Below are 12,335 nucleotides of genomic sequence, written 5' to 3' on the forward strand. Positions count from 1 at the left end.
GCCATAATAGTGTTAGCATTAAAAATACACATCCTGATTCTTTTGAATGAGGCTGATGAATCCGTCAGTGTGACTGGACTCGTGGGTTGTTTTTCATTGTCTTACTCGTCCCAGAATTTGATTGCTTATATATTTATTCAGCCTCCGCTCTGTTGTTTCAGACAGAATGAGTTTATGTGTACCCCAGAAGAAAAATAGCGAGAGAAATCAACCTGTATTCATCTAATTTCTCCAGTTTATTATATCTCTCATAATTAATAATCAGAAATATTTTTTTCTCCTTTCTTTTTCCTTTATTCGTCAATTAGTGCCTATACATTTAGACAATATGGACATGTTAACAAAGTATAGAGGCAACAACAGATGATACTGATTTATGAACCAGAAAAGGACACAGATAAGTAACAGAGGACAGCATGTGAAGGGGAAAAACTAAAAGTGAGAGGGAGAGAAGACATGAAAATGAATAAATGGCGAGTGGGACCGGTTTGGGTTTGCATACATTTCAGGTGAGTTTTGCAGGATGGGTTGCTTTAGTGTTATTAGTTATTTGTCATCATGCATACACACTCCCACAGTTGATTATGGTTCCATTGATGATGTGCTTGGTGATTTAACCATTGTGAGATGTTGTCTTCTTACCTACTTTTCCAGTTTAGGAGTATTGTATTGTATCTGGGATAGTGGGTGGTTACCTCCTTGTGACTAATAGTAGATCTGGTAAATCCCATTATGTGCACCTTGTGTGGATCTTGGACCTTGGATTGCATTAGCTTTATTTTAGTATTCTTAGACTTGCTGAAGATGTTATTACAGCTTTTATTCCAAAAGTGGTTCGAGTCAGGTCAATCCCTAAACCAAAAATTGTCAGTTTTGCATTTTGGTTTGTGTCTGTATGTGGATTTCTTTCTTAAACTTTGGACAGAGCCAGGTTAGCTGTTTTAGCCTGTTTTAACCGGTTAGTGGCTGTAGCTTCGGGATTGAACGCACAGATTTGAGAGCAGTAACAAAGAAAATGAGCGTATTCCCCAAAATGTCAAACTAGTCCTTTAAATAAGCCGAGTGCAGTTTAACTGAAACGTAACACAAACCGGATGAGACACAGACACTCTGTGATTATCTGGTTTGGTTCTGTATTAATTAAAAATGAATCAGGAAAACGTTATATATTATTGGACTTTGTTTATGTTTACATCATCTATCACTGACTGTTGCTGTTGATCTTTAATAGCAGTGCAGCCTAATGGTGTATTTCCCTCAGCTCATTAATTACAAATGGGTTTTAATGCCACTGATATCTTCTTCTAATTCATGTCTGCTTTTCTTTTGCCAGACTTCCAGTGGGTTCAAGGAGATGTTTGTGAAGTGCAGCTCATGGTCTACAACCCCATGCCTTACGAACTTCGTGTGGAGAATATGGTCAGTGAAATTTATTACACCTGAATTTCAAATGTGCTGTAATAAAATGCCTTGATGGAAAATCAGTGGTCTAAATATTTGAGAAATACACATTTTTCTAATATCTAATCACAGCTTTGTGGAAACAGGAGGTTGCTGACATGCTTTTCTTGTTGTAGTAATACGAACAGTCCCTCTGCACCCACCTATGAATTGAACAAGGGCAAGTGAAAATGCTTTGTAATCATCCTTGATAGCCTAATTAAGGCCCCTTAAAAGCTTTTTTGACAGGTTAATACTGTAATGATTGCATGAGATGGTGAGAACAAACTCTTCTCTCTCTTGACAGTCAGAAAGCGTCACATGGCAGAGGCACACCCCCTGTCGTGCCATTAATTTTATGGTTTCACACACCATCCTGTCAGACCAGATAGGTTCTATATTGAGGTTAGTGTAAGAACATTTGCACTGCTTTTCTGTGCAAAATAAAGCCTGAAAAAAGCCATCAGACATCAGGGAGTCCAATTTAACTGTATTGTTTGATAGCTGCTCGGTGACTGCAGCTTTTTAAGTTCAGAACTTTTCGTTATTAAAAGACGCCCAATGGTAGTGCAGATCTACACTTCTGCAACATCCATTTCTAATTTCGCTGCTTTGTCACTCCCTTGCTACTCCATCCTAAACACACACACACACACCAGTTGAGCCACTCTATCAGGTTCACGAGCGCAAAAGATCACCAAATACCTCGCTGATCTTCCTGCTCACTGCTGTGTCTGTTTATGAATGCAGTGATGTGGGACAACCTTGAAATGCAAAGCAATCATCAGGCTCAATAAAAGGCCAGCAGGGAGAGGCCTACGTTCAGCTGCTAGATAGCGGCGGCACACACAGCATTGCACACAATGTACTACCTGTCAAAAGTGATGTTGCCTTCAATTATTTGGAAAGTCGAGAACAAATTGCCGTGAAAGTTTCATGGCGGAGTGTGAGTGGAGACAGTGGCCTCTTAATTGTAGCAGCTGTCTTGGAGCCGATGCCAAATAGACTTGGACAGGTCTTGCTGGTTGATTTAGCTGCCCTGCATCGTCTGATAACGGCACATGCTGTGACAGTCGCAGGAAGTGCAGGCGACCTCCAGTTTGGAACATCTGGAAAGTGTTTAAACTGAAGGAGTAATCACTAGCCAGTTGTCTCTGAGCCTGAATTTGTGTGTTTTAAAGCTCCAGGCAGGCAAATTTGCGCTATAAATGTCATCTCACAGGATCACAAAGTGATATAGAAGTGTTTCATCCCTCCAGACTGTCACCACTGAAGATACCGTAATGATTCAGAACTTAAACAGCAATATACAAAGCTGTGCCAAAAAAAAGTAGTAGTTGCTCAGTTAATCATTTAAGTTATTTATCAAGCACAAATTCCTAACATTTGCTTTTCCAGCCTCAAAATATGACCTGGTGAGTCAGAGTCACAACAACACTGTCTGTAAGCTGCCTGTTTGCAGAGTTCCTATGAGGCGAAACAGTCAAACAAGCAAGGTCAAATAGTAATGAGGAGTGTCATTAGCTTGTCCCCACCTACAGGTGAATTGATCAGGTCACAGATGGAGGCTGAAGCCTTTCACAGCTCCACAGCAGCTACAAACCTCAGGTGGTGTTGTAGAGTCATGCAGGTGGAGGCAGACAGGGTGACGCATGCTGCTGAGAGCTGCTCTGTTCTCCAGACAAAGTGACTGCTGTTAGACCCGAGCAACCGTCTATCCACTATACGTACACCAGCTCTCTGAAAGACAGTGGCAAACAAACACAGACACAAAGACACACACACACACGGACAAGGTCACTTTTCCATCCTCCGCCATCAAGGTGACCTTGTAGTTTGGCAGACAGGCCCTCCTTCTCAGTCACCACACGACTTCAGCGCTAATACCCAGCTTTACTTTGTGCTTTATTGATTTTCTATTAAAGTAGTGCTTTTTTTACCACAACCCCCACCCCAACCCTTTCATTTTAAGAGGGGTCGCCATCAGATGCTTCTGTCATTCTCCCCACATGCAAGTTTGGGATATTTATTTACTATTTCTCCAAATGACAAATAGCACTTTTAGTTTAGTCTCTTAGGTCAGCATAGATCGGTCATTTACAGTAAAGATGAATTCAGCATTTACTTCAGTAATGAAACAAGAAAGTTATATGTCATCATATCGCACGATTGACAAAAGTGCTAAAAAAAATAGTTTTATTGAATGTGTACTGTGAAGTTTTGAGCCAAATCAATATCGTGTCAGTCTTGGAAGTCTGTATGTCTTATTTTATCTGCCTTTCTCTGTGCAGCTTTTTTTTTGCTATCAGATGTGCAGAATGAACAAAATGCCCACGTGCATAAATGATAATCATGCCATTATCTTAGCATTAGCTAAAGTAAAACAAAAGGTTATGCACATACTGCCAGTGTTGTACAGCGAAGTTGATGCACACCAGCTCAAACAGTACAGTTCTATTTGCACATCCTCTAATCGTTATTGTTAGGAAAACCGGCTAATTAACCTTTTTAAGACTGAATGCAAATGATCTATTTTCAATAGGTTAACACCCGTACTTCTGCGGTCCAATAAAGGTGTGTAATGTCCTGAAGTGAAAGCGAGGAGAGCTTAAATCACAGGCTTGGTACCTCAGAGGCTCAGCGCTTCAGCAACCTTCATCGAGTGAGGTAGTGTCTGCTGTTAGGGATTGATGCAGTCTTTACGTCACCCCAGTCTGCCTCGTGCACAGGCAGTGTGTACCGAGTATGTAAATACAGTTATTCTGAGGCAGGAGTACACATTCAAAGAAAACTTTAAAGCCACATGCAGACATTCTCTGACTACAAATGAGGCTGAGGTGATATGGCATGTTTTTTATCACTGCAGCCAATTTGACAACTAGACACGTTGTATTTCAATTGTATTCACTGATAAAACCTTTTTTTTTTTTTTTACCTAAGCCTACTGAAATTCTGCAGTTGACATCACAGCCAGCTGCCAAGCTGACAGACAGAAACCACACTATTCTCTGACTGCACAGATAGTTTCACATGAGATAGTCTTATCAAAAGATTTGAGACACACTTGTAAGAAATGTACAAATAGAAAAAGCACCAAACCCCTTGTTACATTTCACTCTCCTTTTAACAAATATCACAAAAATGTATAGTTATCAGCTTTTAAGATTGATGTGCAATGGAGAGAAGACTAAAGAAGAAGAGACCATTGTTGTGGTTAAATTTGGAGCCCCAGGTTTAGAGTGATTGTTAGAAATGATGACTTCCAGCAAAGATAGCAGCTTGGCTCTGGGAATGGCAACGTTGGCTGGTCTGACCATTGGTCAGTCCATGTCTTTGGTCCACACTGAAATATGTCAACAACTGGATGGTTTGTGGTGATTTTTGCTACAAATTCTAATGACTTTTCATTTTGCTCCATTATTGTGTCAAAATCAGTTATGGTAGTAACTTCATGATGAAGATAATATCTTTAAGACGGTAAAGGCATCACATACGTGTCTTAAACCATCATATCTCTCTATGTAGAGCTTTAGAGTTCAGGTGAGAGTGGTTGAAGGGTGAAAGCAGACCCATTTAATTACTGTTTCCTGAGAATACCATGAATTTGCAAGTGCTGTTCATTGACCCAGAGTATTGCTTCTGCCCTTTAAGATGGTGCTCATCAATAGACGCCGGTATCACTGCAGGATGTTAAATGAGTCTCGATTGCTCTTTCAGGACTTCTCAATTGTTTTGACGTCAGATCTGAGGTCCTTCTTATGAATAAATCCAATTTATTACAACTTGGATTTTATTTTCAGTTGTCTTTCCTCCCTATCGGTCATAATAACGCTGCATTCACCAGTTTAGTTGCTGAGATCTGGGAATGCAGTGATATTGCTTAAAAGAAGTCTGACCAAGAAACAACCTGTCTGATTGTCTGGTCCTGTTCCCAGATTTCAGTAATTACTTTGGTGAGTACTATGTTATCATAATTGATAGAAATGATGGACAAAACTGTGATAACAAGACCCAAGTTGTAAGAAGAATTGTCCTTTAAAGAGTTCTTTTATGTAACTGGTATTTCTGAGTTTCACCACAAGAACCTTCATTAAAGGCCTCAAAACTCTTTGGACAGCCAGCCCAAATTCCCAATGCAGGAAAAAAACCTTGGCATGTGATATTCTAGTCTCGGCACCACCTAGTGAGAATTTGGAGTGATGAATTTGAAACCTGTCTGATCCCTCTTCCTTCTGTGTTGTGAGCTGATAGACTTATTTTCAATCACTTCTCAGGCACACATGGCTCAAGTGGCCATTTCCCACGGAGAGCAGTTCTCTCCCATGGAAATGGCCATCTCATGCTGACAGAGATTTAATCTTCGGGACATCATGAGTAGATTAAGATGATGAATCACATGAAACAGTTTGAGAGATACTTCACACTGAACTGTTGCGGGAGACTCAGATAGCTGCACATCACTCTGGGGGCCTTGTTAGCATAGAGTGTACAAAGAGTCAAATGAGAGCTGAGACATTTGATTATTTGGAGAGGTTTTGTCGGTGTGGTTGATTTTGAAACTAGTGTGCTGTGTAGAAAACCAACTTTTCTCATAATGATGTTAAGAACCATTTTACAGCCATTGCAATACTTGTTTGTGCTAACAAAAAGCACACATTTTGTGGTCTCACAACATATTTCATTCTCATCTCTTCATCTGAGCTGATTCATGCTACAATTTGCTTTCATTTTTGATTTAATTTAGATTTTACTTGTGTATCCTTTGTGCTTTAATGAAAGTTCTACACTTTCAGGGTTTGCTGACCTCTGGAGTGGAGTTTGAATCGCTGCCTGCTGCACTGTCCTTGCCTGCAGAGTCTGGCCTGTACCCCGTCACTCTGGTTGGTGTCCCACGTACAGCTGGCAACATCACTGTCAATGGTGAGTCCATCTGAAAACCTTTTCCATTGCTCTCATGTGGCTCATATTATGAGTGGTTCAAATGAACTCTGACTTCTGTTGCAACAAATTTTAACCTTGATCTTAACTTTAGGCACACCTCCTGTTCCTCAAAACACCAACCACTGCAGCTAAACATTTCCTATTTTCTGCATGTGTACCCAGGTTACCACACGTCAGTGTTTGGTGTGACCAGTGATTGCCTGTTGGAGGGCCTGCCCGGTGTGAAGACTAGTGGCTGTTTAGTTGAGGTCATTCCCTCCCTTCCTCGCCTCCAGCTCAGCACATCACTACCACGGTCAGAAACTTTCACCAGTCATTTTCATGGTTACAATTATTCTCTAAAACTGTGGGTATGACTTTGATTAGTACCTAAACAACAGATAACAGTCAAACAGGCAGGGCCACAGATGTGAGTGGGACAGTAGCCGTGCTTCTTCCTGTTGTTAAGTCTATTGTCAAATTAAATTTAAGGAAAATTTTGAAATGATGCAAAAAAAGAAAAAAAAAAAAACTAAGAAAATGCAAATAAAGTGCATTTCCATAAACTGGTTTGGAGTGAATAAACTAGGCTGTGCAAAAACATAGTTCATACTGCTAATTCATAGTCAGGAATTAGCGGTATAAGCTAAGTTACGCATGGCTATAACAGAGTAGAAGAAGAAGGATGTGGAGAACCGGAAAAAACATGTGTGGCCCTGGCCACTAGAGACAAATGGAGAGACGTCTGCAGGAATTTGTTTTGTTTGGGCCAGCCATGTTTTTGTGCGTTATGGAAATATCTGGGAAGCCAACTTCTTCTTCTTCTTTGGTTTTTTTTGGTGAAAACACATGATCAGTCATGTGAGTTTTGTGCGCTACATGAGAACTTATTCCACAAAGGTGTTTCCATAATCTATTTTGCACCTTTTAGCAAAATTTAGGAAGTTTTTTTTTTTTTTTTTTTGCTGTTTCTGTCTAAATTTTTGAATGTGATATTTCAAAATTGCCAAAAAAAAAAACCACCCTGGTGGAATCACAGCTACTAACATATGACACTGCTTTAGTTCGAGCGTGTTTACCTTCACATGTGATAAAGTGATTTAATTGGACCAAAATATATTAAATGAATGAAGATGAACTTAAGATTTTTGTTGCAAAGCCTTTGCAGTCACTTTCCCATGTTAGGACCTTTTGGCTTCATTCTAATTTTGAGGAAGTGAAACACATGCTCAGTTGAATTAAGGTCATGTCACTGCCTGTAGACAAGACAAGGACATTACACTGTTTTGCCATAAAAATATAAAAGGGCAACGAGTCCTACGCTGTTCCCCCACGATTGATGTGAACGCCCTCAAACACCCTTAAAGCTGGAAGTCAGCACTTTAACCTCATAGTCATGGATTCATTTCACATCCACTGTGCTGGACTGCAGAGCCAAAACGATGAAAAATGTCTCACTGTCCTGCTACTCAGACTGCACTCTGCTTGGAGTGTTGATACTCAATTTCCTGAAAATAACAAAAGGTAAATGTTCAGCCGGGTGTCACTGGCCTGTCATGTGACCGATGCAGGACAATCAACATGCTTTCAACTCACATATGCCAAATTAGAGAATGTTATATTAGAGATATTCATTGACTTGTGTTCAAGTATCTCCCTGATTTAAAAGAGAAGGCTTTATGGTGGATTTGGCTTAAAGTCATAACTGATACACGCTGTAGTTATTCTATTGTAACCCTGTTGTTGTTATATAGTCGTTACGGAAACTCGAGTTCATCTCTTCATGCTGAACCCCTTTTCATACAAACTAGCAGTCTCACCTGCTTAAAAAACAGTTACAGTCCAGGTTTTGTTGACCCAGCCCTTCAATTAAGAACTCTTTCTAGCATTAATCCCAACGTTAAGGTTAACTGTGGTGATAAAGATAGACTTCTAAAGATTATGAAAGTTTTTGACTTTGAGTTTTTGAAAGTTAGATCAAGTTGAGATTAAAAACGAAGCTTTGAAATAAAATAGAACCACAGGAGTTTGATGAACCAATGCAGTGCCAGAGTGAATGTGATTAAACACTTTTTTGGTTTGGATGTGGCTGTGACTTAAAGTGGTAATTACTGCTGATAATGCTCGTTAGCGTCACCGTTCTTAACACATGTTCGAATTAGAGTTGAAGTGATGATTAACAAGCAAGTATTGCACATTTACTTTTTACTCTGCTCATGCTCTGGTACTCTGAAGCACATAAAATACACAACAAACCAAAAAAAAAAAAACCCCACAATGAAAGTCTCGGCTGTGTAACCAATCTGTTGACATTTGTAACAGCGTCAGAAATAGCTGCAGTCTCTGAGAGCAACAGGTGCATTTGTTACGATGTACATCCTGTAAGGTGGAATGTAATTTCGGATGTAGTCGGAAACATCAGAGGAGAAATCACGGGTTAAATTACTACTGGAAAATAACAGGTAAAGCACCCTGTTGGAGTGTTGTAAATCATTCTGACAGTGGAGCTGCTGCAGAATCCACGATTTAGGTCATGCCTGTAAGTACAGCACTTCAGCAGCTTTTGATGTGGAAACTCTTTTTGTTCTCCAGTGTTGGAAGCGCACTGTAGCAGATACATGAAGCAAATAGAATACAGATCTAATATGTGGTCTCCTGGGTGCGTTCCCTCAGTCCACAGGTAGACCTTCAGCGTTGACTTCAGTCACTAAGGTGCCTCATTGACTTCTCAGATATCTTGTTGCCTCCAGCAAAAAGCTGCAGCTCTTATAGTTCCTCTTTTTCACATCAGTGTTTAACATCAGCTTCAGTTGCAGCATTTTTTAAAGGCTCAGAGCATAGATCTGCCCTATGCCTTCAGCCGTGTTTTATGAAACAATTTCACTGTCAGAGATGAAAGGAGGGAAATGTCTCCTAAAATGCAAACAGTGCGTGCTGCTGGCATGGTTGAAAAACTATTTAGATTTTTCAGTTTGTGATTTAAAAAGGTATTCCATCATTGCTCTATTATAACTTTGAGTTATATTTGTGTTGACCTGCTGTCAAGCTCAAAAAAAAAAAAAAAAAAAGTATAGGCAGTTGGTGCTGACTGGCATTGGAATTCTAGCCTCAGGCAGAGTGTACGCTGGGTATTAAAGTCATGACACTGAACATGTGCATGTATAATGAGGCATGATGAAGTTGTAGCAAACGCCCACAGTGATCTTTCATAATCTTTTGCTCCTCTGTTTACATTACTTGCAAAAACAGATGCCAGCGGCTCTTGAAAACTTGAAGCATCAGCTGCAGGTGCTTCGCTTTTGACAGCTGGTGACAGTACTTCGCTGCGATGTCACTGACTGAGATGTGGCCAGAAATACAACCAGACACACAGTTTGAAGTGGATGGGCAGTTTACCGCTCTGTGTGATTCAATGTGGATTTATTCTTTAAATGACAGCATTTGTTGTGCTAGGGGTCTACATGCTCTGTACTTTATAACTCGGCACTGTCTTGAGAATCAAGTGCCGTTATGAGTACCCAGTGTAGAGTGAGTCTTCCATCAATGCTGCAGATCCACTCACCATTCTTAATAACACGTGACATAAGATTTGAAACGGGGCTTGTGGCCACCGTCGAGTAACCTTTTGTCATTTGTGCCATGTATGATTTGGTTACACGTATGCGAGAATGAACCTTAGCTTGTTGGCAAACCCCACAAATCATTGAAGGCAGTGCTAAAGTCTCAGCAGGATTCCCCACTGTGGGGAAAAAGCCATCAACAGATGATGTTCCAGCTAATGAGATTCTAAAAGGCCTTCATCATCTTTATCAAAACGTGAAGAGAGCATTCAAAGACTTGATCTGTTTTCACATATTTCTGGTTGAACACCTGGAGAATTGTTCTCCAAATTAAGTATAATGGGGCTGTTTGCATCGTATCAAACCACATAAGACATGCCTTCACCATCATACACCTGGCATCTTTTGATTCTTACAAATCTTAATTCATACTGACCCTTAAATCGAATGAAAGCAAGAAAATACATACATTTGATACATACAGTACACATTACTCTCTGTCATCACTGAAGTTCTCCTTCCTCCACAAACCTAAACAGGTCAGCCCACACGCCTCAACCCATGTCCAAAGAGGAGCTGTCCAGCACTGTGTCCATCCAGCTTTTCAATGGAGAAACTCAGGAGCTGACAATCACCTTGGAGAACATCGGATCTGAGGAGATCGAGACTCTGGAGCTCACCTCCAAGATTGTCAGCACCAAAGGTTAGCACCCCGACCACAGTGACTTAAGCTGCATGCGTTGATCCTTTCTTAGATGTCAGTGACTAAATAAACAGGAAGTTGTGTCAGTGCAGTATAGCAAGAAGAAAGGAGTGGCAGCAAGTGGACTAATAGCAGAAAGGTGAGAAATTAGTGAAGAAGTTCAGCATGCTGGAACAAACAATGACGCATCGAGATTATGGATGTGTGTACATGGAGAATTTGTTATCATGCTGTTTTAGTCGGGAGAGCTTTTGATGTACTTCGTCACCCTCTGGGCTTCTGCTGCAGCCTCTTGCAGTCGCTGTGTCCGCAGTACCACAGAGGTCACTACCCGCTGTCTTTGGTTCTACATCTTTCATGCCCCCGTGGCTTTTCACTCTGTGTTCCATCTCTTTGTTCAACACCTGCTCAGGTCCTCAGATCTCTGCAGGCCCCCCCCCCCACACACACACACTCTCTGACTGGCTGTCTCTGCGTCTCCCTTTCGCTTTTTTGTCTTTGTCTGGCTGCTGTGTGAAAAAAGCAGCTACATTATTAAAACAGGCAGCAACATTTCCAAACACGGCACTCTGTTGTACTTTAACTCTTGACATGCCTCCCCAGTGCTACCTGAGGTCAGCAGTCCAGCCAGGTGATGAACAGTTTGAGTAATTCAAGTACAAAATAAGATTTAAAATTCAATCTATTGAGTTCTCTCTGTCCAGTAGATAGCATGTCATGCAGAATTATTGTAGTGTTTTTAATGTCATATTTTCAGATCAGTTCAAACAAATACATTTGAAACATGGAGGGGTTCACAACCACAATCAGCTGATGGTATTGCCCATGCTGATGTGTTGGTTTGACCTCTGCTTTAACCCTTTGCTTCCCTGACTTGTGTAAGTGAAGCCTGTGGATGAATGAGGAGTTTTTGTGGCTGTACCCACTTTGTCACAAACTCTTATAACAAAGGCTTTTGACCTGCTATTCTCAAAACATACCTGATTGAACCACACTGAGAAAATAAAAGTACATCCTCTGATTCAGCCCTGGGGATGCAGTGGATTTGGGATAAACCAAGAAAAATCCTTTTCCTGTGCTCTCAGCAGTTGTGATCACACAGTGATGAACATCGGAGGTGGTGCTGGGCCGGTATATATGGAATTGATCTGACATTTCCAGAACGGCAACACGCTTCTGTGTTTAATTGAAGACGGGCTACACTAGCATATCCTCCGCCCAGGGGTTAACGCTCTTAGATCTCGTCTTGCCAGGCAGCTGTTTTGGACTTCTCAGTTATATATTCTTCTCACTGTTCATGCAATTCCTTCACAAGCATCTCGATATTGTGCAAAGATGGGAAATATCTTTGGTGACCAGTCCAGATGTAGATGTTATGGCCAATGAGAATTAGGCAAGGAGAAGCCCAGTCGACAAGAACTGCCAATGGTAACTATAATTAAAGCAGTTTTTGACGTGAGGACACTCATCCAGTGGCTGCCTCCTCTCCCGCCTCTCACATACCCCACTCCCTGCTGGCTGGACACCAAGGTACAATGTAGTCTCTCAAGTTAACATGAGTTCTCTTTGAAATGGAACTGTTGTTGTGGTTGTTGGAAATGATTTAGGCTGCAAATATACTTTTGCCTCCAAGGGAGTGTTATTTTCAGAGTTGGACGAACAAGCAAAGAGAAGTGACTTCTCTAGTCCTGAATTAGAAAAGCACCATCTGT

At 40.9% G+C, this 12,335-nt stretch overlaps 1 protein-coding gene across 3 annotated transcripts in view; it reads left to right on the forward strand.

Moving 5' to 3' along the window:
* Positions 1 to 12,335, forward strand: part of trappc9 (trafficking protein particle complex subunit 9) — a 182,991-nt gene that overhangs the window by 32,882 nt on the left and 137,774 nt on the right. For all 3 annotated transcript variants that reach the window (XM_076753979.1, XM_076753980.1, XM_076753982.1), the window contains 4 exons: positions 1,334 to 1,419; positions 6,234 to 6,360; positions 6,544 to 6,676; positions 10,460 to 10,623. In XM_076753979.1, the coding sequence (XP_076610094.1) occupies positions 1,334 to 1,419; positions 6,234 to 6,360; positions 6,544 to 6,676; positions 10,460 to 10,623 (510 nt within the window). The remainder of the gene's footprint in view (positions 1 to 1,333; positions 1,420 to 6,233; positions 6,361 to 6,543; positions 6,677 to 10,459; positions 10,624 to 12,335) is intronic.

This window comes from Chaetodon auriga, chromosome 17 (genome assembly GCF_051107435.1).
Source record: "Chaetodon auriga isolate fChaAug3 chromosome 17, fChaAug3.hap1, whole genome shotgun sequence".
NCBI classification, from domain to species: Eukaryota; Metazoa; Chordata; class Actinopteri; order Chaetodontiformes; family Chaetodontidae; genus Chaetodon; species Chaetodon auriga.